The sequence below is a fragment of the Podarcis filfolensis genome, assembly GCF_964270895.1.
Source record: "Podarcis filfolensis genome assembly, chromosome: 15".
Taxonomy (NCBI): domain Eukaryota; kingdom Metazoa; phylum Chordata; class Lepidosauria; order Squamata; family Lacertidae; genus Podarcis; species Podarcis filfolensis.
The window spans coordinates 30,661,707-30,687,788 of NC_139618.1; the positions used below are offsets into that span (position 1 = coordinate 30,661,707).

The window sequence follows — 26,082 nt, forward strand, 5'->3', positions numbered from 1 at the left end:
CCCTCTCTCCCGACTGCCTCCCTCCTGGGGAGCGGATATAGTTGCAGCAGGAGTTTCCTGCGGCTTAATGCGAGGCCAATGAGAGAGAGAGAGAGAGAGAGAGAGAGAGAGAGAGAGAGGTGCTACTTCCAGAGCCGAGTAATGTCTGAGCAAACATTGCCCAGGGAGATAGATATTGTGGCTGGAGAATGAGGCTCATTGAAAAGAGCAGCGGCGGCTGTTGGTGCAGCCGCCGGGAAAGCCAATGCGTTCAGTTTCGCTGCCGCCACTGCTGCCACCTTTGGAGGCAGGCTGACTGAGCTGCAGGCACTGTCCCGTTGCCAAGGCTCCAGCAGGAGAAGGTGCATCTAATGGTCAGGTGCATCTTATGGGGCGAAAAATACGGCTTCATTGGCTTCAGTGGTTTGGCTGCCAATCTCTGGGAGATTTCTAAATGCCCAGCGCCACCACTCCTCCTAAGTTGTGTATGTTGTGGTGGGGAGGGTTGAGCCCTTACAGCTGTAAGCTTTTTTTGGTCAAAGGTGAAGAGTAACCACTGTGGGGGGACGCGGGTGGTGCTGTGGGTTAAACCACAGAGCCTAGGACTTGCCAATCAGAAGGTCAGCGGTTCGAATCCCCGTGACAGGGTGAGCTCCCGTTGCTTGGTCCCTGCTCCTGCCAACCTAGCAGTTCGAAAGCACGTCAAAGTACAAGTAGATAAATAGGTACTGCTCCAGCGGGAAGGTAGACGGTGTTTCTGTGTGCTGCTCTGCTTTGCCAGAAGTGGCTTAGGCATGCTGGCCACATGACCCGGAAGCTGTACGCCGGCTCCCTCAGCCAATAAAGCGAGATGTGCACTGCAACCCCAGAGTCAGCCATGACTGGACCTAATGGTCAGGGATCCCTTTACCTAACCACTGTGGGTAACTGTGACTCTGCCTTGGGAGACTTGTGGCAGCTGAGGGAGTTGGGATGCTGCTCCAGACAACATTAGAGTGTGCCAGGCACACCTGGGGGATGATTCCAAGTTTGAAACTCATGCACATGTCTGGCTATTTAAAAAAAGACCCATCTGATTCTCCATGGTCCCCTATAGCTAAAGCATTGTTAAGTGCTGTGTGCTTTGCTCTCCGAGCTGTAGATTTTCCCTTGCATATGAAAGGGCTTGGGGGTGGAACCCGGCTCAGAGATTCAGGCCTTCAGCGCAGCAGCACCGAGACACCTTGAAGGAGCAGTTAAGCATTTAAATATGCCTTTAGCTATAAAAGCTTTAGCAAACTCTTAATGTATTTGCAGCATGAATTATCATAATGCTGTGCGTGCTTGCATTGTTCCGTCTCATCATGAGGGTAGCAACGTATTTTTTACAAGTGTAAAAGAAGGCCCCCTTGAGAGCAAACTTGAAATAAGACCTCAAATCCAGAATTATGCTTTGATCCATTGAAACTTGAATGTTACAATGTGGACTTTTGCCTTTATGGCTGGAGCCTCCAGAGGAATCAGGTGCAATGCAGTAGCAGATCTAAAGGACGGGAAGCCAATACCTCAGCTCTTTGCCACATTTTTAAAATTAAAAACACCCCATAAGTCGTTGAGCCTTTTATAGGAAGACCCCAAAATTGTTGAGCCAACCTGTGTAGGGAATCTGGCAAAGAGACCCAAACACTACATCAGGCATAGGCAAACTAGGGATGATGGGAGTTGTAGTCCCAAAATATCTGGAGGGCTGACTTTGCTTATGCCTGTACTACATGTTCTCCCCCTCACATGTGATGCTTTCTCCCATGAATCTCACCTGAAGCTGCTTATTCTGACCACAATGCCCGCTCCTAGTGTTCTCTAGTTCCTGTCTGTCCCTCTGACCTGATATTACTGGATACAGGTCCTCCTAGCTACAAGTCTGCATTCAGCTCTGCCCCACCCTAGGCGCAGGCAACCCATGCTGCATCGCTGCTTTGGGTCCAAGTTGTTTAGAGCTTTGTAAATTAACAGAGGTGCCTAGGGCTGCAGTGGCGTAGCGTGGGTTGTCAGCACCCGGGGCAAGGCAAGTAATTTGCGCCCCCTAACCCATGGATTTGCGCCCCCTAACCTGTGGATTTGCGCCCCCTAACCCGTGGATTTGCCCTAACCCCAGATGTTGCGCCCGGTGCGGCCGGCCCCCCCTGCACTCCCCACGCTACGCCACTGTAGGGCTGGTCAAGTTATTACTGTATTTGAGGCAGAAAATGCTACAAGCCCTTCTTGTTTTCACAGGCAGCAAAAATGCAACAGTTAAATGACCAGCTATTTGCTGCCCTTTCATGGCACCAAAAATGACCATCAGAGCTGGGCCAAATTCTTTTGCTGCCTGAGGCAAAGGGCAAGATGCCGACTTCCCACATTCCATGTGCAGAGGATTACTAGACTGTCTGCTGCATCTTACTTCATCAATGGCAAATGGGCTAGCGGCCCCTAGATTCTAATGAGGGTCTCCAGACCTCCAGTGCAGTTGGGTTGGCCAGGCCTTTTAGGCACTAGCTCAGTTGCTCATGAGGTGATGCCTTGTAACCTGAGAGCCTATTTACAATTTTTTCTGCATACAGTGGTACCTCGGGTTAAGAACTTAATTCATTCTGGAGGTCTGTTCTTAACCTGAAATAGTTCTTAACCTGAGGTACCACTTTAGCTAATGGGGCCTCCCGCTGCCACCGCTGTACACTGTATAGATATTATGTATGATCTGATGTCAATCAATAAAATATATCCCACTGCATCTGAGGGTAACAGACTAGCTTAGGGGTGTAAGGTAGGCTGCATGGAATACTGCTTTGTTTTCTCCCTGCCACCTGAAGCAGCTGCCCCATTCTGCTTAACAGTAGGGTTGGCCCTCCAATAAGTAGAATCTGTTTCTATGGCTTAGACCTTTGGGCTATCCTTGCAGAGGTTTTCACTTTACATATGCCTTTATTGACGGGCCCTCGTTCTAGATTCATCCACTAGCCGCATCAATCAACAGCAATAAACAGGACCCCACCCATGCAAAAGAGATGGGTAATTATGTAATTACATTTCACAATTAGCAGGAAAGGTGGAAAGGGGGAAGGGAAGCTGATTTGTTTGGCTCTGTTGTTGAAGCCACTATTTATTGTGGCTGATAAGTTTAGTTAATTTGGTGCTTTTAATTACATTTTGATACCTTGGCAGTTCATTAGAGGCTTGATAAGGATCAATGATACCTTTGGTTTCATATCAGCAAAGGCATGAATAACAGCTTGTTTACTTCTCCAGTTTTATACAGATAAGACAAGTGATCCTGAAATGAGGAAGCTACTGCAGCCTTATTGATGGGCCTCTGCCTGCTTGGACTTGTTTAAAAGGGAGAAAAAAATGATTAATTCTGAACCTGGGGGCAGCCGTGTACAAATGGCAGTCCCAAAGGTCCATTTTATGGCGGTTTCCTTGTGCTGAACACAACATGACTGAAAATGGCGTTTGGCCTATGTAAAGATGTTTCATGAACTTTTCATGAAACAAATTTACAATAGGAGCCTGCTATCTAAATGGTGAGGCTATTCAGGATACGGGAACTAGGATTGTTAGATGCCATAAACCAGGGATTGGGAACCTGTAGTCTCCCAGATGCTGGTCAGCTCCATCTCCCATCAACCCCAGCCAGCAGTGCCAATGCTAGTCAGGCACAACTGGAGTCAGAGCCAAACAACATCTGCAGGGCCACACATCCCGCATTCCTGTTTTAGCCTCAGTGGCTCCCACTATGACCTGTGCTCATCTCTCCAAGAAAATTGTATCACTAAAAGTGACCACCTTTCACAGTGAATCACTTTTTATGTTGCAAATTTTGGAGGCAGCATTGACAAATAATACTGCCTTCATGTTGGCTTGGCTATGGCAGCATCCTCACCATTTAAAAAAATAGTGTTTTGTGAAACACAGACCTGTTTCAAACACTGTTTATAATTGGCTTGATCAGCAGTTTTCTCACTGATTTGGAATGGTGATATGACAGCAAGTATTGGGGGAGGTCAACCACATGATAGAAGATCCTTCAACCAGATTTTCTTTTTCATTTTAGCTGAGGCTGGTCACCAGTCTTATGCCTTTGGGAACCATTTGAGATACCAGAGTTACCTGTGGTAGATTTTGGAAAATGACATTCATCATATTTCAGTTGCTGCAATTTCCCCCCTCTGCTCCTCCATTCTGCAGCGATGGCAAACGTATGGCCCCCTAGAAGTCACTGGACTCCAACTCTCATCATCCCTGACTATTGGTTATTCAGACTGGGACTGATAGGAGTATGAATCCAACAACACCTGTAAGGCCAGAAGTTCCCATTCATCTCACATGGGCTAGAAAGAAAAGTTTCTTCCATGAGCACATGTCTTTCTCATGCCCTTAACTACAGCTCGTTCTCTCTCCATCTGAAATTTGTAGTGGAGAGGTTGCTTTGGGCCCTGTTATTGGCATCGATTCCTGCTTGCCCTGAGACCCAAGTAATTCTCTGTTTGCAAATGAAGTAGTAGATATAAAAAAGGACCACAGGCACACTAAACAAACATCAAAAGAACTTTGATCAGCAAGGCCGCACAAAATGAGAGAGACCCAGTCGTATATGTCTGGGCCACAGGCAAGGCAGAGCGTGCTGCCTTAATTCTTTCTGCTGTGCCATGAGGTGGTTTTGTTTGAAGAATCTGCAAGGTGTTTTTACGCACTGCAAGATATATATACACATACAGATGCATGGTGAAGGTGGAAAACACACACAGACGGCCGTCTCCCTTTTTTTGGAAAAACCCATGCTTAGATCCATTTCTCTGCCTTTTTGCTGATAGCTAGGCAGCTCCTGTAAGAAAGCAAGAGATCAAAGACATGTACTTCCTCAGGCCTTGGCGTTCAGCCACTTTACAGGCCAGCTGTTTTGCTTTGAAAGGGCATGGAGCCTGAAGACAGATTTATCTCTCCTTCAAGGTCCCATGTTCTATTTTATCACACGGTCTGCTAAGTGAACGGGATTAGAGAGCTCTCATTACTTGCATGTGTTGAAGAGCAGAGATTTATTGAGCATCCTCCTGAACATAAACAGAGCGTCTGAAGCAAACACTCAGGGAAGGAGTTTCCACTGGGGAGTGGAAATTAGCTGGGCACTGGGGGGGGGGGGCTGGATTTGTTCGTTAAAAATCCGTACACAATTCAGGTGGGAGGAATGGAAGAGTTGGTGCTGGGATTTAGTACAGTCACCCAGTTCCTGTGATTGGTGTCTGCATCACGGCCCAGATATATCTTTGAATATACCAGGGATAGGGAAGCAGCAACACGGTAGGCATAGCATGATAGCACTGAAATGAATTGGTGCCTGAATTATAGTGATTTTGGTCACATCTGATTGAAAAGTGCCCATGGAATTTTTGTTTATATATTTACATACTATCTGCATGCATGTGCTTATAGATAGACAAGACAGATATGGATATTGAATATATATCCCATGCTTTCAATATAGGTGGCAGCTAATGAAACAGAAACTATTGTCTGTTTGCTTGTTTCATTGGGAAGCACTTCTAAACCACTTAATGGTTTGTTTGTTTGTTTGTTTGTTTGTTTGTTTGTTTGTTTTAATTAAAAAAACTGCAAGAGATATAGAAAACAAACAATAAAGCAGTATAATAAAATCAGTAAGCCAGAATAAATAAATAAGTAAATAAGCACATAAAAACAGGAACAGGTAAAAGCAAGACATCAGAAAGAATAGGGTCTGATCTTATAGGAAAATTCTTGGTGAAACAATATGCCTTTGGATCCAGTAGATCTGTTGCTGGTGCTGGTCCTGCACCACTGCTGTTAACTCCCTGCTTCAGGGCCTTATGACCACAGCTGCTGGCACTTTAGTGAGTGCCTTGCTATTCTTTCAGCAAGTGCAGCTGTGCAGGGGCCTCCACGGCAGAAAAGCACACCTCCTTCCCCTCTTGGTAGAGGGAAACCTTGGCATTTAGTAAGGCTACTCTATAACCTAAGTGTAAGAAATAAAAACTTTATTTGAATAGCTTCCTTCCAACCAGGGTCTCTTAAAATGCTCTCTACTCTGATCCAGACTTTTTCCTTTTTCTTTTGTTTTTTTGCAAGTGCCTCCCGTTTTTAGTCAACAGTTTGCTGATCGCCATCTACTTTGCTGTCTTTTGCAGAACTTGGTCTCCCAAAGAGAGGATGCTGTCTGGTCTTTGGGTTCATGTTCAAGGATAAGTACCGGCGAATGACTGAAGGTTAGTGCAATGTCTTTGCCTCTGTTATTTTCACTTTTTCTGCCCACTCTCCTCCCCATGCCCTCAACCCACTTCCATCTGTTTTGTTAACTTAGGTCACATGCAAACAGTAGAGGCAAGTTCTTTACTCAATTCTGGGTGTGCTCATGCAAGTCTGTTCTGAGTAAACTGCAGTAAGGGGGCAGGGCCACCCCAAGACATTTTGGCACCAGAGGCGCACCACAAAATGGTGCCACTCCTCCCCACCATGAAGGAAGATCAGGAACAAGCAGGGAAGAAAGCCCAACATTGGGATCTGCTACCCCTGTGGATTCTGCTGCCTGAGGCTGTCGCCTCACCTTGCCTCATGGGTGGGCTGGTCCTGTGAGAGAGAGTACCCTCCCATAGACTTCCTGTCCCAACACATCCTGCTTCCTTTGTAGATCCTGATCCAGCAGGGCTTTTCTTACGCTCTTATGAGCCACTGCACTTAGATCAGCAGTGGAAAGCCTTAGGTCTGGGGCCAAATGTCACCCTCCGGGCCTCTCTACATGATTCTTAGGACTCTTCCCAGGCCACAGCTCTCACCAACCCTGCTTCATACCCTCTGAGTGTTTTTGCCTGTCTGAAATGTGTCATTGAACTCTGGTAACGCCTCTGGCTTGCCTAGATGGAAGATATGTGAGTTTGTGTAGATGCTAGACTTCTAGTTTCTCCACCTACTTTTGCATTTGGCCCCACATGCAGGCCACATGAGGTTGCCCAGATGGAACTGTGGCCTTCTGCTGCTGCTGCTCCACCTTGCCATTGCTGCTTCCTTGCTCACCCACCTCTCCCTGTGGTCAAAGAGTTAGTGAGCAACTGTTGGTGGTGTTCCTATTATGTATATCTCAAGTCTTATATTTGGTTGGAAGATTAAGGCCTTTGGGTTATAGCTGCTGGCTGGAACTTGGAAGCTAGGATGGTAATTTCACTCGGTACCTGAGGGTTCTTCAGCTTTATTGCAGAAAATATCTGTCAAAAGCCTTTTCTAAATGCAGATGGAGACTTCAGCTTGCAAAATCTGTGCTTAGCTGTAGCTCTGGAACAGAGAAGCAACATTACATCATGGCTTTAAAGCTGCCCAAGCAAGCATCCCTCTCAGGGATGTTGATGGTTCCATGGGGCCCACGTGAGCTCTTTCCTACAAAATGCAAACGTATATTACTGTTAATTCCCTCTACCAGCCAAGCATCTTATAAGCAACCATTGATTAACTGTTTCAATAGATGTGTGTAATTGTGAACAGAAATCATTAAACCATTAAAAACACTTGCAAGTAAACTCAGTTAGCATCTCAGCAGCCTATAGCTTTGACACTTGCTGTTTTGATGCAACAGATGGAGTCTCTAACACTGCCATATTTAATGTCATTGGTGTCAAAAGTGGAAACAGGCAGAGATGATCTTCAAATTGCTTATCCTTGACCACAGAAGTTGATAGTACGTCTTCCTTTCTGCTGATTATAATTACATTCCAAGTTGCTGGTTCCACAGAAGGGTCAGGAACAAACCGGGGAAAATGGTTGAATCTATGTGATCCCCTCCCTCTAGGTAGTTTATGAAAAGTCCCTTCATGCTAAGGGCATCCATCTTTCCTTCTCTTCAACAATGATATTATCTTTGATCTGCCAGATCCTGGCTCAAGCCACAACGCTCATTGGGTGACTTTGGGCAAGTCACTGTCTCACAGCCTAGCCCAGCCTTTCTCAACCTTGGGTCCCTAGAGCTTGTTGGACTACAACTCCCATCATTCCTAGCCAGCATGACCCACTGGTCAGGGATGATTGGAATTGTAGTTAAAGAACATCTGGGGACCCAAGGTTAAGAAAGGCTACCCAAACCTAAGAAAGAGGGTTGTTCTGAGGAAGAAAGTAGGGCAAGAGGGAGAAACAGGTGCATGGTGTTCTGCAAACCTTATAAAATTATGTAGTTAGAGTTTATAAAACAAAGCAGTTGTGGCAAGTGTAGGGAACCCATGGTCCTCCAGATGTTGTTAGACTACAGCTGTCATTGCCATTGGCTATGTTGGCAGGGACTAAGAGAAGTTGGAGCCCAACAACATCTGGGCTGGCAAGGTTTTCTGACCCTTGAGCCTGTAGCAAGGGAGAAGAATAGTAGCTTATCAGCAGTTCTACAACCCTTACCCAGTAAGAGCTTATGATACTATACTCAACCAACCACATTTCACAATGTAATCACAAGAGGAATAGGTATGAAACCTTGTAATTACATGGTTCAGAATACAAATTTGCCTAACTTAAAAGTTGTAATATTGGAATGCAACGCAAATATAACTGTATTTCCTTGTGTTCTTTAGCCGTTCATGAGGCTTCGCATATATGCAGAGAAAGAGAGAGAGTTTTGATTTAATTTGCATTTAGCAAATTCTGGAAGGAGAGTTCTTTTATTTTACTTTCTGCCTCATCATATAGTGAAAGGGCCAGGAAAATATAGGCTAGGGAGATGGCTAACAAGGAATGAACAGGAAAGCTTTCACAAAAGCCATTGTCTGCCTAGGTTGGGCGTAGTGCTTGATCAGATAAGGATGGAGAACACAAGTTCTCTATACCTTTCTGTGGGAATGTTAAGGAAGGTGGGAGAGGATATATTGTTTTGATATTATCTCTCCTCACCCGTGCTAGTGAGTAAACAGCGGAGCATGTTCCCTTTGCAACTTATTGGAAGCAAGTTGATGATTGCTTAGAATCCTTTAATTAAGCAATCCAGTCTGACTTGTCCAGTCTGGATTATTCCTGATAAATTTCCCCTTTTATTTCCCTCTTAAAATAATAATAACTCAACACAGTCTTCTATAAAAGTAAGAATAAAGTTTTGCTTGCATTCAGTTCACAGCAGCAATCTGAAGGCAGGCTTTAGCTTGCGATTACAGTGAAAAGAAGTCTGGGCTACATCTCAGACTTTCTGCTTGTGGGCTCCATCCTAAGTGAAGCTTGAGCCATGCGCTGGCTAAGAATCAGGAGAGTGAGAGTGAAAGTCCAAGAGTAAAAGAGTAAGAGTCCAAGAGAGATATGGTTGTGGGGCCAGAGCTAGGGTCACGCCCATCTACCTTGTCACACGCAGGGGGAGGAAGCTCCAGAGCAGGTATGACGGGAAGTCCTCCCTGTCTGGAGCCACATTGTCCTGTGTGTCCATTCTAGGCAACAGGAAAATATTGTACTTGACTGCTCTAGTAATAATACATCCCACACTTCCTGATACTCTGAAGCTTTCTAAGCTTTCTCTACGGTTACCCTGTGCCATTAAAAAGTCTGCTTTGGTGGTGTTTGATCAGAATTACTGTCTGAATAGCAATTTACGCTGAGGACTCAGATTTAGGATATAGTACAAAGAAACTTGTGAATCAATTTAGAACTTATTGTGGAATAAAATAATTTTATTTCATTTTTGTGTCCAAGGTGTTTGTAATTAGCAAGCCATTTTTGAATTAAACCAAGGGCAGTTTGTACTTTGCTTATAGAAACAGCTGCACTAGTTGGGGGGGGATTGCATTTCCCAGCAATATGATGTCATTTGAGTGTTGGAAGGAATGACAACAAAGAGGTTCCCACAACAGAAATTAATACTTAAGGGAAGAGGTCCGGTTCTTTCATAATGAACAAGTAACAACTGTGTGTTTGCTGCATGAAAGGAATAACTTGGAAAGGCCCAATGGACAGCTGACAAAATACCTTGGATGATTGGGGCTAATCAGTTCCTTGAAACAGAGTTACTTGGGCTTGGAGGGGGGGGAATAAAATAGAAGAAGCAAGTTGGAGCAGACAATATGCTAATTAGATTACAGACAATGCTGGATTCAAGCTAGAAGGCTCTCCAGAGACATAGCATATATATATAATCACATTTGGGAACATAAATATAACAGTGATGTGCAATTTCACACATTCAACAGCAATGATCATATATGCTAATTCATCCCTGGTAACAATCTGAGGTATGTGTATTATTAGGCATGCAGAAAACTCATCCAATGATCAGTACACAAGAGGGGGGGAGTTTCAGCAGTTACTGGCAGTTTTTTCAGTAGCCACATTCACACCACACATTTAAAACACTATGATACCACTTTAAACAGTCATGGGCTGGATCTACACTGATCTGAAAAATCCTGTAAAAAGGGGGGGGGGGGAGCTCCCACTGCAATTTCCCATTGGTGACAGATTGCTGCTCTACATCGCCCTCTGGTGTCGCAATTTCTATAACGCATTTTGGTTTCCTCCAAAGAAGTCTATAGTTTGTTTAACTTAGTTAGGAGGCCTCTATTCCCCTCCCAGAGCTTCAATTCTCAATTCCCTGTGAAGAGGGATTGGCCACTAAACCACTCTGAATGTGTAGCATGGATGTGGTCTCTGTCTGGCCCACTTCAGACAAAGCAGCAGGATTTTGGAACAGCAAGCTGAAGGAGGAGAACATGCTGAGGCTAGTGCCTATTTAATTAAGAATTTATTTTCCTACAGCAAAACCTGGAAGTGAAGCCTTAATCATGGATACCTCCTGAGACCACATGCAGACTACACCAACCCTTCCAGACAGTTTGGGGCATTTCCCAGGATTTTAAATTTTTTTTAGTGCTGACCTACACATATCAAACATATCCCATGCCGCCTTCTATCATTATAGATTGCATTTCTTCAGAAGAATGGCAGCCATTTTGTTTGTGAGGCCATCGTGAGTCATGCCAAATGTGTTCTCCCTGAGGAGATTTTCCATTAGCACTGTGTATTTTTCCCAAATGTTATTCAGGCTTCACATAAAGCCTCTGTCAACATTCAAAACACCTGCTTGTAAAGGAATAGCACAATAAGAAGCTGGTGAACTTTAAATTCCTGCGCCTATTCTAAAGCGTTTGCTCTTTGTTTTCAAAGACCCACAAATTCATGGCATTGCCTTTAAAATGTAATACGGAAGGTCTATCATTAGTTAGTATCAGTCTCCGTTTCAAATTTGCTGACAAAGTCTCCAAAAAAATCAATCAGCTTCTTGACGATTTCTGTAATCACCAGTGATTTGTTGCCATACGCCCAGAATTTACTGGACATTGCCTGTATTCGGCTCTCGTAAACAGCATTTGGACAAAAATCGCTGAAATGTCCGGGAAAATATGGACGTACGGCAGCCCATGTCAGGCGTGTACATTTTGGCAAATTTCAAACGAAAGAAAAAAGAAAAAGAAAAGCTGAAATACTCAACAACTTTTGTGTCCGGATGTTCACTTATTGAAATATGGCAACCCTAACAGTAAGAGACAAAATACACGCGTGAGTTGGTTTCTTTAGTACAAGGGTCAAGAAACTCTTTTCGTTTTGTTAAATTACAACTAAATTTGCTTTTTAATAAATGGGGGCATGAGCTCGTTCTTGGTAATGATGTAAATAGAACCTCCTATGCAAGAAACCCCAGGGAAATGGGTAGAATTTTTGCCCCTGATTCAGAGGTTACCCACTTCTGTTTCACTGCTAGCATTTTCCTGAAGCAGCTCGGACATGTGTAAAAGTAGACATGCCCAACTGTGCATTAAATTATTGCAACATCAAATCAAACTAAGGGCAATCTTTCAACAGCATATCACCCTTCCCTGCTTGCTCTTACCACTTAGAAGGGAAATCTTCTGCATATTCTGTCCAAGCTCTTCCTAAGTTCCAAGGTGTGACAAGATCCCAGGGGTTCCAGGTGCTCAGCCAGGGTTTGTGTTTCCTTTGGAAAATTAGGCACCACAGAGGCTAGAGTGTCTTTATGATAAATGGTTTATTTACACATCAACCTGAGCCTGCTTAGGAAGGGGCTCACAGCAGCAGCACCCCAAAAATGCACCAGCTTATTCTATAGCAGCAGCAACAATAAGCCCAAACATTATCCTTTCTCTGCAGCCTAACTTGCGCTGTAGGGCACAATCCAGTTTAATGGTTGCTTTCTTCTTCCTGGTTACATCACTCCCAGCCCTACCACCATAGCTTCTATCTTTCCTTCTCTACCTCAGGGAGAGGCCTTCCATTTGCATTCTCATGCCTATGTAATTTGATCCTGTGTTGTGTTAACACCTAATCCTTTGATGCTCTGAACTCCCTAATTGCTGATCCCTTTGGGCAGTCACCTTACAAACAAGTCTGTGTGACCTCATTAACACTTGTTGATTTGGCTACGATTACAATATCCAATACACATCCCAGGTAGTGTGCCTAGGTTAATCAACTCTCCACATAGGCTGATTCCAGAAGATTAACAGTGGCTACCCCACATCTTAAATACACATGAGTCTGGCTATTACCGATCCTAATGTACCAGTTCCGATTAAATCCTAACATTTATTAAACCCAAGCATTTAGCACCCACAGATCTATAACAATATATTGAGTGCTATAATATTAGTGAGACTTCATACCACTTTCATAGCATTTATATTGCTCTTTTCATTTCAAAAATGTTGTGGTTGTTTCCATATGATTAATGGGGGATTGCTGGGTAATGTGGATGTATGGTGCATTGTTCCAGTAAAGGAGATGCTTTTCTGGTTTTCCTTGTGGCCCGATTAAAGATTGACATTATTTCTTTGTGTCTGGATCACAAGGTAGCTCAGGGGTACTAGATACAAGGAGGAAATTAAACTGGTGACAGTTGTAGTCTGAACAGAAGTGCGATGGAGCTGTTGGGTAATGATAGCCTTGATGTAAAGAAGCGTTATACTTAATCCTCCACCATCTGTCTTCATTCTACTAATAACCCACTCAATCAGACACTGCAGACTGTTTGTTAACATTCAGAAACAAATACATAATCACTAGGAACATGCCATTTCTCCAGCTGGAGAACGATCCTGATAAAGTCAGAACTTCTCCATGGGCAAATATGCAAATATGACTTTACCTGAGGATAAAGTCTAAGGCCACATTCAGTGGCCTACCAAGCCAAACCATGGCCCATCAGAATGGTGGCTCACAAGGGGTTGCATCAACCTCTTACGTTTGCTACCTGGTGATATAAACAGGGATTTTCAAAGGCTTGCCAGATGTGTTAAAGCAGGCGAGTCGGAAGAAGTCATACTGGCCTGGGATAGGCATTAAACCAACTGCATGAAGCAGTTCATGTTAACTTCAAACTTGCTAATTTCTCCTAATATACCTATTTCAGTATACAATTTTGCCTACAATGAGTGTTTTTGCAAAGCAGTTAATACTGCACATTTTGTATCTTATTACTGTATTTCTATACCACCCTTCATCTGAAGATCACAGGGCGGTTTGCGTGTTTTTGCAAAGCAGTTAATATTGCACAGTTTGCATGCTATTATTATTATTTCTATACCACCTTTCATCTGAAGATCACAAGGTGGTTTGCGTTTGCACTAATATATGCATTTATATGCATGTTTTACTCTAGTATGTTTATTGTGTACACGTTCCTTGGCTGGAAGACTGCATTGCAAACTTCAGATAATGCTCAGTTTGCATAATGTGCAAATTAGGTAGGTTTGCCTTTAAATGCAAATAGAGTCGAATTTCTCCCCAATCTCCAGGAAGGATTGCACATGGAAACACTGCCATAGGGAGGGCAAAATCACACATCCCTAGGAGTCGGCGCTGACCTTCCTGACTTAAGAACAGCTTGGTGGTTTCTTGGCAGAGCTTAAAGTTAAGAGCAAATTTTAATTTAGCAAAACTTTTAATGAATAAGTCTGAAATAGATTAGACACATCACTCCATAGCTGCTCTATGGAGCAATGTGATGCGATGGAAATCATCAAATAATGAGAAGGCATTGCTGTTTCATATTGGCTTAGGATGCCACTATACCTGTCAACCGTAAGTCCAGCCATCAAGCAGCTGCCTATCAGCCCAACCATATCCTTCTCCCACAGCCCTAGGACTCTGACATGTTCTTTACTTCTGTGCAAGCACTGCAGTCAGATGAGGTCTCACTTCCTATTTTACTCACGCTCTCCTGCATCTGACTTCTTGCCAGATCTGTAGCGACTGGTTAGCAATCGGCAGTGCAGCAATTATAGCATTTTTTTGGCAGTGACTCATAAAATGACTAACAAGCACTATTAAGCACAAGGAGGTGTCAGCCTACTCCTCTGCCACCTGTTCAGCAAGCCGGTGGCTGATAGTTGGTACTCAGGTCCTCTTTCCCATATGCAAAAGACCAAGAGCACAGGCGAGCCACTATTCCCTTCTTAATTATTATTCGTTTCTCATTCGCCTACTTTGCTAATATATTCTACAGGTGTGCATTTATGCTTAAAAACATCAGAAATAGACATTGTAAGTCAGAGGGAATATTTATTTATGGTAGTTCCATGTAGATAATATGTGGGTGTGGGATGCATAACTGGTTGTCATTATCTTTCGCACATTCTTTTGCATTGTCTGGGTGTATGCGTTATGCACATGGAACATCCACACATACCTTTCCATCTCTATAACCTTTAATCTAAACAGGAATGTACACAAGTAATGCCTACCAAACCGACCCCACTTGCTTAATCTGTCCACTATAAAAAGTGAGTGGATTATGTTAGACATGAGAGACATGAGTAAGGAGTAAGTCAAAGGAACATGAGACTGAAGCTAAGGAGTGTGGCTAAGGATGGGTTGGTCAGTTTCACAGGCACTCATTCATAAATCCATGCTGTCCCGTTCCCAAATTAATCTCTGATTATGGTGATGATTGTGATAATTACAAAGAAAAGGAACACATTTTATTTTCAAATATGTACATAAATGCATATTTTGTCAAAAAAAAAGACATACTCAGTGCTTTTTTCTGGAGGTACCCAGGGGTATGCATTACCGACACCTCTTCCCCCTGTGCATACTGTACAGTATGCATTGTACATACTTATTAGTATTTATCTCAATGTGCACATTTCTAGACTCATAGAACTGTAGAGTTGGAAGGGACCATCGGAGTCATCCAGTCCAACCCCCTGCAATGCAGAAATCTTGTGGCTTGAACCCATGCTTCTGAGATTAAGAATAATTGCATGCTCTACCAACTGAGCTACCCATGCCATTCATACTTGCATATGCTGCTTCTACTATGGAAGGGCTCAGTTTTAGCTTGCCCTTTGACGCAGCAGCTTCAGAAACCTGTTGTCCACCCAGCCTTGTGTTCTGCCTTGCCTTATGTCCAACCTGAATCTCAACTTGTCTTATACCCTGGTTGCCTTGCTGTGCTGTAGAGTGGGATGATGCGCAAAAACGAACACATCCACAATGACTTCCATAAGCAACACAGACATGGGGCAGTGTTAATGATTCACCACACTGTTTCTATAATGTCTACACAAAAATGAATGCACAGCTCATTGTAAACACCAAAATATCAAGCTGGTTAGATTGTGTTGTGCACATGTAGAATTTGTCATTGCTATATATAAAGTTCATCTAAACCAAGAGTACAGCAAATGGTAAAGCACACCCTACAGTTTTTATTTGTGTTTCTGGTTTTTTTGTGAGGATAACTTACAAAGGATAACTTCCAGGATGAAGCATGCCTATGGTTTTGACGGCCAGTTTCCTGAATCATAGCACAGTTTCAAGGACTTCAGTATGGTATTACTAACATATAATGCTACCCCTTATACCTTCCTGTTTGATCTATTCCTTTTGAACAGGTTATACCCCTCAATTTCTACATTCCATTCTTGAGTCTCATCTCACCAGGTTTCAGTAATGCCTATTAGGTCATGTTTGTCACCCTGCATTAAGAGTTCAAATTTATCTTGCTTGTTTCCCATACACTATGAATTAGTATAGAGACAACTGAAACCACGAGTCATTCCCTCCAGCTTCTTCCTTCTCATTATTATTATTATTATTATTAATAATAATAATAATAATAATAATAATATAATAAATTCTGTTATTTGTACCCCACCCATCTGACTGGATTGTCCCAGCCAATCTGTGGCTTCCAATATATATAAAACAATAAAACATTACACATTCAAAAGCTTCCCTATACAGGACTGCCTTCAGATGTCTTCTAAAGGTTATACAGTTACTCATCTCCTTGTCATCTGATGGGAGGGCTTTCCACAGGGTGGGTGCCACTACCAAGAAGGCCCTCTGCCTGATTCCCCTGTACCTTCACTTCTCACAGGGAGGGAACTGCCAGAAGGCCCTTGTTGCTGGATCTCAGTGTCTGTTTCTTGCTTCAGGTTTACAGGTTTCTGTAGCACCACCTTCATTTCCTGTGAATCAATGAAGCTGTTATCCCCAGTACCAGGTGTTCCTCTGCCATCTGTATTGTGTCCTCCACCACTTTGTCTTTCTTTAAAAGCCAATGTAAGATGGTGGCCATCACTACACCACCACATCTTCTTTTAGTGATTTCCATAATTTGACTGTGCACTCTGTCTGTCCTGAATCGTCCACCATTCAGCTTCACTGAATGTCCCCAAACACTAGTGTTACGAGACACAGAGAAAAATCTTTTCTCTCTCCACTTTCTCCACATTGTGTATACTTTTACATGCCTCCGCCATGTCCCATCAATGAATAACAGGCTAGTTAATATTTTCTTAACATCACAGAATAGATCAGATTTTTTTTTAATACGTTTCTCCTTGAACCCCACCCTGTTCCTAGCTTATTATGTATGATTCAGATCTGGAGGGGGGTGAGGGGGGTGCAGGCACTTATACATGCAGATGAAAGCTGCTTTATGGTTTATAATTATCTTGTACCAACCCTCCAAATAATTATAACGCGTGCATATTAATAATTGATCTGGAACGGCAGCCCTGTGCCACGGAGCATATGATAGAAAGGGGGAGTTCAAGCTGGGTTTGCATAATGTGCCTTGGTCTGAACGGCACAACTGGTGAAGTGGCAACAGAGGTGCACACATTTGCATACATGCGCACACCCCCTCCCTTTGCTGGAGTCATTGAGCTATTAGAACAATTAACTGGTGCGTCCATTAAAGACGAGGCGGCAATTATTTTGTTTCTAATTTGGGATAAATATAAAAGCCCACTTGTGCAGCTGAGTGGCTTATTTGTCCTGCTAAAAGGGATCTAATGGGGTGACTGTTGTCAAAAGAGAAAGAGCTTCTTCTCCTTTCCCATTTGTTTCTCTGTTAATTCGGTATCTCTTTCCATTTTCTAATGAAAACTTGAAAGAAGAAGAGAAGGAGGGGAGGAGCTTTATAAGCAAAAAGTTCCCCTTGAGCCAAAGGAACATCAAATCAAGGCTATTAAATGACACGAACAAAAACAAAGGTGAGGAACAGCGCTATTGAGAGAACACTTAGGAGGCTGAATGGTTTGTCAATGAAAGGTTGCTTTTTTGGACTAAGGCTTATTAGCTTCCTCAAGCAAGAAGCCTCTCAGGCAGTTGATTGTGCATGTCCTGTCAGCGGTGGTGCTCAGAGTCTCCCTGCTACAAAAGAGGCTTTTCAAAACATGGTACCACTGCCCATCATCCAGGCTTCTGCCTCCAGATCTCCTTTCCAAAGCTGGAGCCAGAGAACCAATTTTCCTCAACAGCACTGGCTTTTGCAATGGCCAAATTATGGCTATTACTATGGAACTGGGGCCATGCTCAAATATTCTGATTTTGATTTTTGAGTCAAGAACAGCCATTTCAAGGACAGGGAAGAAGAAAAGACATAAACAAAACAAAAAAATTCTGCAAATACACACTTGTGAATGCACCCTGGAATAATTAATGTTGTTGTTGCTTCTGCTGTTAATAACAACAATATTTGCTAGTCACTTTATACAAAAAATGCAAACAGATAAATCAATTGAAAACCAAATCATAAGACGCAAGAATGTTGAATAAACCAGGGCCACAACTTATCAATGAAATCAGAACATGGTTTGCAGCTCAACATGTGTGAGTTTAATTCTCATCTCACCACTTTACTTCTCTTACATGAGGAGGAGCCACCCCAGTCACTGGACTTGGGGACACTGGGCTACATCACAGTGTCACTGAAGACAACTGAGAGAGGAGACCTTCCATGATCAGTCACATGCGTCATCAAGCCACACAATGAACAGGAATGTGTCACGATCCTAAATAACAATTCACTGATGGCCAGTGAAAGCAAATAAGGCCAATGTAAATGAGTAAGAAAACGAGGATGTTGGGGAAGTTATTGGGAAAGAGGGGCTCTTTTTTTGAGAGAAGGTGGCACCAAAAATATTTACCATAAAATTGTGAGTAGTTTTGGTTCAGCCCTAAATCAATTTCTGTCATCTCAAATCTCATTCAGAAAGCTATCATTTTGTGAATCAGGTCTGTTGTTCTGAGGTTCTCAACCCCTGTAGTCCAGCTTCACAGCCTGTGCGCTGGTTCCCCACTGATTCTCATAGCATCAAGTGGCTCAGTTATCATTCTTATCCAAAGGAAAACTCAGTCAGGGATGAGAAACCTGTGGCTCTCCAGATGTTGTTGGACTACAACCCCACTCATCCACCCCAGGGGTGGATGGGCATTGGCGCTCAGTGAGCGGCCCAATCAACATCGAAACTCTCATGGTCTTTCAGTGTTCAGTTACCACAATTCGTTTTCAGAGCAAGCAGGTTTCTGCTTGCACATCCTAAGTAATTAGGAAAATCAAGCAGGAGCGGGAGAGAAATGAGACGGGTTGCTAATGCTTGCACGCTGCGGTACAAGTACAATTCCCTGTGCACAGCCCTAACACACGAAACCCTTACAAAATCACACAGTACTTGAAAGGCACTCAGGCTCCCATACCTTATAAAGAATAGGCAGCAATGTAAGCCTTGGTGTGTGTCTGTCTCGTTATTGCACATGATTCCCCCAAAACACCACCAATTCTGTTTATAGGACCTTTGCACTGGATTTCCAGATAGTTTTATTGCTTGCTCCTGTTGTCTTGTTAGGTAAAAATCTCCAATCATACTTTGTCTTTTACCCATCTGTCACTGAAAATGAAGGTTCTGCCCGCTCTGCCGCTTGGCAGTTGTGTGATGGGGGATGCTTACATTACTCCAAGCATGTCACTTTCATCTTGCCGATGAGATGCAATTGCAAGTGATTAGGAAAGGCAGCTCCTGTATAAACTGAACGGAGCCTTTTGTTCTTTGCCTGCCAAAGGGAATTCTAATGGAAGCTGGGGGAGGCTGTGGCGAGCACCCAAGAATTTGTTTGAAATGCATCTTTATCATCAGGGTGTTCCGTTGGTGAGTCTCTCGCTTTTGCTTGACATGCACGTTACTCAAATGAGATGTTGACACAAGTTAAACCTGAACAGAAAACAATCTTTTGTTTTGTCTGGCGTCAAGCTGGGAGGAGCCTCGGCTAGGCTAGCTGGCAAAAACCTCCTGGTAAAAAGCAGGCACCTCTCTGAAAAAGACAAAAGGCTGTACCCGAGTGGACTTTCTTCGGGGCAAAACTGGTTCGGTTTTCCACATACATATGCACTCGGACTCCTTACAGCAATAATCACGATGTGCAAAAAGGCAATTCCATCTAGTGGAAGGAATGGGAACTGCTCAGATGTGTCATGGAAACTGCATGGCTGCAATTCAGATCAAGGTTGTATGTGGCAGTGGTTAGTGTTTCTCTAATATTTGTGCATTGGGTGTAGGTGACATTGGAGTACAATGAGGCAGTGCAGGTCTGGCAGGTGGGTGTTGAATACAGGGGCGGAGCTACCTGCCCCGGCACCCCATGTGGGGTTGGGGCTAGCCGTCCGCACTGCGAGCTTTCCTAGCCACCTGCCGCCCACAAGGCGAGCATCGGGGGGGGGTGGCTGCTAGCTGCCCATGGCAGCATCATCCCTAGTGGCCTGCCGCCCGTGCAGTGAGTGTCCAGGGGTGCTGCCCTCACAGCGAGCGGGGCGGGGTGGCACTGCACCCCCGCACCCACCTTCCTCCGCCAGTGGTTGAATACAGCACCTATTGAATGTCAGACCAGTTGTTGAGCCTACTATTAATTTTTAAATGTCACCTAGTAGAGTGATGGTAGCTCAGCCCTACTGCCAAAACTGCAAAGGGAATCTGCAGATAGGGATGAGCAAAATAGATTATTTCTAGCCCATGTTTCTTTTTGCATCTACTCAGCTTCATTAATTTCAATGCATCTGATCTGACTAACATTAGATGCCACCCACTGTCCTGAAGATTCCGTTTTTTGGCTTATTTGGGGGGCTTTTCAGGGGGAAGTCAAAAATGGGAACTGTGTTTTTATCAGGAGGCATAGGACAGTTGAACAATTATGTAGAAAGAGATAGACCTATCAGCAAAGGCAGAGGCAGAAGCGTCTGGATTATTTTCTTTTCTTGACACCCTTCCTTTTATATCATTGATACTGACTGTGGTCAGCAGCCATCTCAACCATCCATGCTCACCCAAAGTGGCACTGGAAGGATACCGTGTTATATCCTTAAAAGATGCATCACCACCACCACTCCAAGAATGTCGCTGAAGAATGCCCTCTCACTTTAGGGACGTGTGGATAGGCTTCAAAAGTAGGAAAACATCATCTGTGCTCAACACCAAATTTCAAAAATTATCAAGAACTGCATCACAACATTCAGAGAGGTGCAAAATCAAGAGGGGATACTATGTGAGCTTCCAGTTTGTCATTCTTTCCAGTTCTCTTGTGCTCAGGTCCTGCTTGTGGGCTTCCTGTAGGCTGTAGGTTGTAGTTCCTGTAGGTTGGCCATTGTGAGAACAAGATGCTGGACTAGATGGGTCATTGACTTGGTCCAGCAGGGCTCTTCTTATGCCCTCCTATCTCTCTGCACCGAAGCCTTCTCTCTGAAACAATATACTAAGGTACCAGACATCTCTTAATAGCACCTATTCAGGCATAATTGTCCTATCCGTTAAGGTACATGGCCCTTTTCACATTCACTTCCATGTCTCTGGATTCCATTATAAACTGTTTCCCAGTGGGTAATATTTCATCAACAATGCAGGTCACTCCATTGACTCAGCCTCTACTGGACCAGAACCTGCTATTCCAGGTCTGTTTATACCATTAAGCCAACTTAAAATGATGCTATAAATCCTCCAGTGATCTGTCTTAGCCTCTCTGAGAAACTAAAAATGAAACTATCCTCAGGCTTCAAACTGCAGTATTTTTACAGTATTTCTTCATTTGCCTTGAAGATGTTCACCAAGAGCTAAAAATGATTAGCATGCATTTGAATCACTATTTTGTTAGCAAAACCACATCCACTTTCTGCATTGCTGGATGAATACTAGCATGCTAAACTAGGATCCAACTCTGGGAAACTGCCATGATGGTCTAAGGTAAAGGGACCCCTGACCGTTAAGTCCAGTTGCAGACGACTCTGGGGTTGAAGTGCTCATCTCGCTTTATTGGCCGAGGGTCCGCAGACAGCTTCCGGGTCATGTGGCCAGCATGACTAAGCTGCTTCTGGTGAACCAGAGCAGTGCACGGAAACACCATTTACCTTCCCGCTGGAGTGGTACCTATTTATCTGCTTGCCCTTTGACGTGCTTTTGAAATGTTAGGTTGGCAGGAGCAGGGACCAAGCAACGGGAGCTCACCCCGTTGCGGAGATTCGAACTACCAACCTTCTGATCGGCAAGCCCTAGGCTCTGCGGTTTAGACCACAGTGCCACCCAGATCCCAGCATGCTAAACTAGGATCCAAATCTAGGAAACTGCCATGGTGAGTCTAGAGATGGGCAAATCTCTTTATTTCCATGCCCATGCACTTTTTGCCAATGTTTACTCATAGGGTGGGGCTATATCTCAGTTATAGTGGACATGCTTTCCATACAAAAGGTTCCAGATTTGATCCCAAGCATCTCAATGTAGGGCTGGCAAAGACTTCTTCCTTGAAACCCTAGAGTGTGGTCAGTGTACTATAGACAATGCAATGCACTGTAGGCAGTATACTGTAGCTCTTATTGTACAAACCATTAGAGGTAGAAACTTGCTTCCAGCAATGTGTGTGTGTGAGAGAGAGTGAGTGAGAGAGAGAGAGAGAGATCACATTTAAATACAATGTAAAATAAATAAATTATTAAATAATACAAGAACCAAAATACGACCATCCTTTGAAATTCAAATCTCTCTGAATTTTGCGATGCAGTTCTCCCACAAATTAATGTGTACAAAAATGCACAGACTAGGGCAAGTGTACATAAAATGCATATACAATATTACAAAAATGGATTGGGGAGAACTGCTTGGAAATGTATACCTTAGTCAAAGCTGCCTACAAAAATGTATGCAAAAGAAGAAAAATCACACTAAAATGCTGACAAATTTTCAGGAGGATTCTTTTTTTAAAATAAATGAATGAATGTGAATTGCTTCAGAAATGTCAAGAACTGAATTTAAGACTGGAAAAATTAGAAACCAAGAGAACTGAAATTGACAGACTCACCCATCTCTAAGCACAAGTTAGTTCAGTGAATCCATGGAGGTGTATAGAATACCTCTAATCTGCTTGTGTGCTGACCTTTTCATGAGCAGCTGGGAGTTTCATCACACCAGAAAAGATCTTTTGCTATAGCACCTCTACAAACCATGTTTGATTATTTGTGCATTCTATAAATAGACTGATGCATCAAGTAGTGAATTATATTTCGATTCTTAGCTTGAACCAGGGGTTGGCGGATTGGCAGACCATGTGGTTTTATAGAGATTGCTGTAGGAAGATAGTGAAATATTGCATGACTAACATTTCTCATCAGTATTTATGAGATACCAACTGTATCACATATAAGCCTTTATCAGAGAGAGGGAGAGGGAGAGAAACCCTCTGATATTTTTGGAAGCAAATGTGAAATGAAATATTTAGGATAGCCTGGAAATAAATGTTCCAAACTCTCACCTCCAGTTCAATCCAGGACATGTACTGGACTGTTTAAAGGACTCAGAACCCGTTTTTTAAAAAATGCATCTGAAGCCCATTTCATGACTTTGCCGCATGATTTGTATGCATTTCATACAATCATGTATGGTTATTATCAATTTGCATTGGCCCTATCATATTATATGATTAATTTGCATGCTGCATAGATCTGATCCTAATCACATACAGTATTTGTTGACTGGACGCTGAGGTTGTAAATTTCTCCATGAATGAAATCTGGGGTGGGGAGACAATAATGGTATATTTGCTACACATGTCATTGTTGATAGCTTTAGTTCCTGTACTTTTTGTTGTGGTGAGGATATGTGAGCAGATTATCCTGCAATTAGCACCCAACACAATCTGGCGGCTGTTAGGCCCAGCAGCCCACGCTATTCCCTGGATCACTTGCTTCCAAATCTAGGCCTGCTAATACTTTCAAGCTTCCTTCTGAACACACTGGAATAGTTTGGCTATCTGTGTTATCTTGCCAAACAGTACCATACATCGTGTGAGTTGAGAACCAAGTCCATAAACCAGGGGTGGGGAACTTGTGGACCTCCAGACATTGCTGAACTCCAACTTCCATGAGACCTAGCCAACTTGTCCAATATTCAGGGATGATGGGACCTGGAGTCCAACAACATATGGAGGACCACAGGTTGTCCCATTCCATGTCCTAGAGTGGTATGAAAGAAGAGAGGGAAATATTGCTGCTTTATCAACATCCTTCCTGTTTTTGTAACTCTCTTCCATGGCCTTCCTTATTGGTCTCTTTCTTAAACTACCTTTAGGGGTCTACTCAGAAGTAAGTATGATTTAATTAAGTGGTACAGGATTAGAAACAGAGGAAGCTGTCTTACACTAAGTCAGACTACTAGTCCATCTAGCTAAGTAGTGTTCAAACTAACTGCCAGTGGCTCTCCAAGATTTCAGACTGGAAGTCGTTCCCAGGTCCACCTGGGATGGATCTAGACACCTCAAAGAAGCAACACATTGTAAACTTATACAGGGAAATCTGATAGGGAAAGATGGGACTCCAGAGCACCATCTGGTGTCACAGTGTTGTACTGCATATACAACTCATAAAAAACGCTTTTTCCTTACCAATCTAGCTGAGTCCCTGGTGATGCCAAGCATTGAACCTGCGACTTTCTGTGTATAAAGCAGATTTGCAGTCTGAAAAGCCCCCAAGAATTTAGCCTTTCCTTAGAGAGAAGATGCTCCAGTCTCTTGAGCAATTTAGCTGACCTTGTCCAAAGTCTTCCGAGTCTTGCTCCATTCTATACACCTTGAATAATACTGATTTGGCTTCCTTTACCCCTCAAGAGCCAAAATCTTAAGCTTCATGTACTCCTAACTAAATACCAATTTGAGAAATTAGCAAGGCTCGATGAATAAGAATCACATAGAATGCTCAAGGCGGTCACCCCCTCCCACTTCTCCTGAAATAAATTGCATTCAAATGGTTTCCAATTTTTTGTCCGGATGAGATTTATCAAATAATTTATTCACAATTTTCTTGATCACTGAATAAGTTATTGGTGGATATTGTTTTGATTATCAGGCCCTCTCTAGCGATTGTCTCTCAGTTACACAATGTGCCAGCGATGTGGATTTGTGAATGCAATTAGAGCTGTAATGTGATCGGGGAGAGATTTGTCACTAGGTTACCTGGGCCTTAGATAGACTTGGACAGCTCATCATGATCAGAGGGGCTCCTCTGTTTTCAGCCTCAACTCACTGGCTTGTATCAGCTGCAAGAAGCTTTCTATATAACAATTTACAGAGGGGTAGTCGTGCTAGTCTGTTGCAGAAACAACAATGAGAGTACTGTGGTATCTTGGTTCAGTGGTAGAACAGCTCCTTTGCATTCAAAAGGTCCCAGATTTAACCACCAATGTCTCCAACCAGGACTGGAAAAGATATCTGGCTAGAGAACCACTGACAGTGACTGTAGACAGCAGGGCAGAGCTCAGTGGCTCAATACAGTGGAACCTCAGGTTACATACTGTCCTCCTTACGAACGCTTTGGGTAAGGAGCTCCATTAACCCGGAAGTAGTTGATCCTGCTGGTGAACTTTGCCCCAGGATGTGAGCGGAAGTTGTGCGCAGGTTACGTGGTGGCAGCAGGAGGCCCCATTAGCGAAAGCGCACCTCAGGATAAGAACGGTTTCAGGTTAAGAACGGACCTCTGGAACGAATTAAGTTCGTAACTGGAGGTACCACTGTAACCTCCAGTGTTTCTATGCTGGGCATATATGCTGTGGTAGCCCCATGCTCCTAGACTCACAACACCTGGAGCTGACTTGTCATTATTGAGTTATAGGGGGAGCCCTGTAAGTCATTTGGTTGAACCCCTTTCTTGATGCTGGGAATCCAAAGCTAGAAGCCTCTGCAAGAAGGTCTCCAGTGCCTTCTCTTCTCTTGGCTAAGCATAACCAGTTCCTTCAACCTTTCCTCAAAGGACTTGTTTTCCATACCACTGACCATCTTCATTGCCCTCCTCTGAACCCAATTCAATTTGTCTATATCCTTTTTAAAGTGCAAGGTCCAGAACTGGACACAGTGCTCAGTTTACAAGGTAGCTGAAAGGTGTTAAAGGGTAAGTGGTCTGCATCAGAAGATCTTGAATATGTGTGCCGAGTTGCAGAACCTTCCTGTCAAGGGCTTATGGGGCTCTTTTTGTTTTTGTAGTTCTCTGACTAATAGGTTATTCCACAGGGCACAAAGGAAGCACAGTCTGAAAGATGTTTCTATTAGTTTGCAGTGAGCATTTCGCTCCAATAGAGTCTGAGGTAATGAAGCAACAGTAATATGGTTCCTTTACCTGGGCCTGATACATCCACTCTGGGAGCATTGGGTGGGGTCATGGTTCACCACGGCAGCTTAAGAAGGAAATATGCAGCTGATGGAAGAAGGCTAACAATAGGAACAGAAATGGCACATGGATAAGTCTTAGACTAGAATGAGAGAGGTTCTGTAGTCTGA

The 26,082-nt window shown here is 43.5% G+C and overlaps 1 protein-coding gene and 1 long non-coding RNA gene across 4 annotated transcripts in view; one reads left to right on the forward strand and one right to left on the reverse strand.

The window, feature by feature from the left end:
- KIRREL3 (kirre like nephrin family adhesion molecule 3) overlaps positions 1 to 26,082 on the forward strand; it is a 738,847-nt gene that overhangs the window by 400,779 nt on the left and 311,986 nt on the right. For all 3 annotated transcript variants that reach the window (XM_083588556.1, XM_083588558.1, XM_083588557.1), the window contains one exon: positions 6,159 to 6,236. In XM_083588556.1, the coding sequence (XP_083444682.1) occupies positions 6,159 to 6,236 (78 nt within the window). The remainder of the gene's footprint in view (positions 1 to 6,158; positions 6,237 to 26,082) is intronic.
- LOC310750748 lies at positions 7,198 to 9,243 on the reverse strand. Its single transcript, XR_014542223.1, has 2 exons — positions 9,097 to 9,243; positions 7,198 to 7,398 (listed from the first exon to the last, which is right to left on the reverse strand). It is a non-coding gene; the product is annotated as an uncharacterized lncRNA (long non-coding RNA).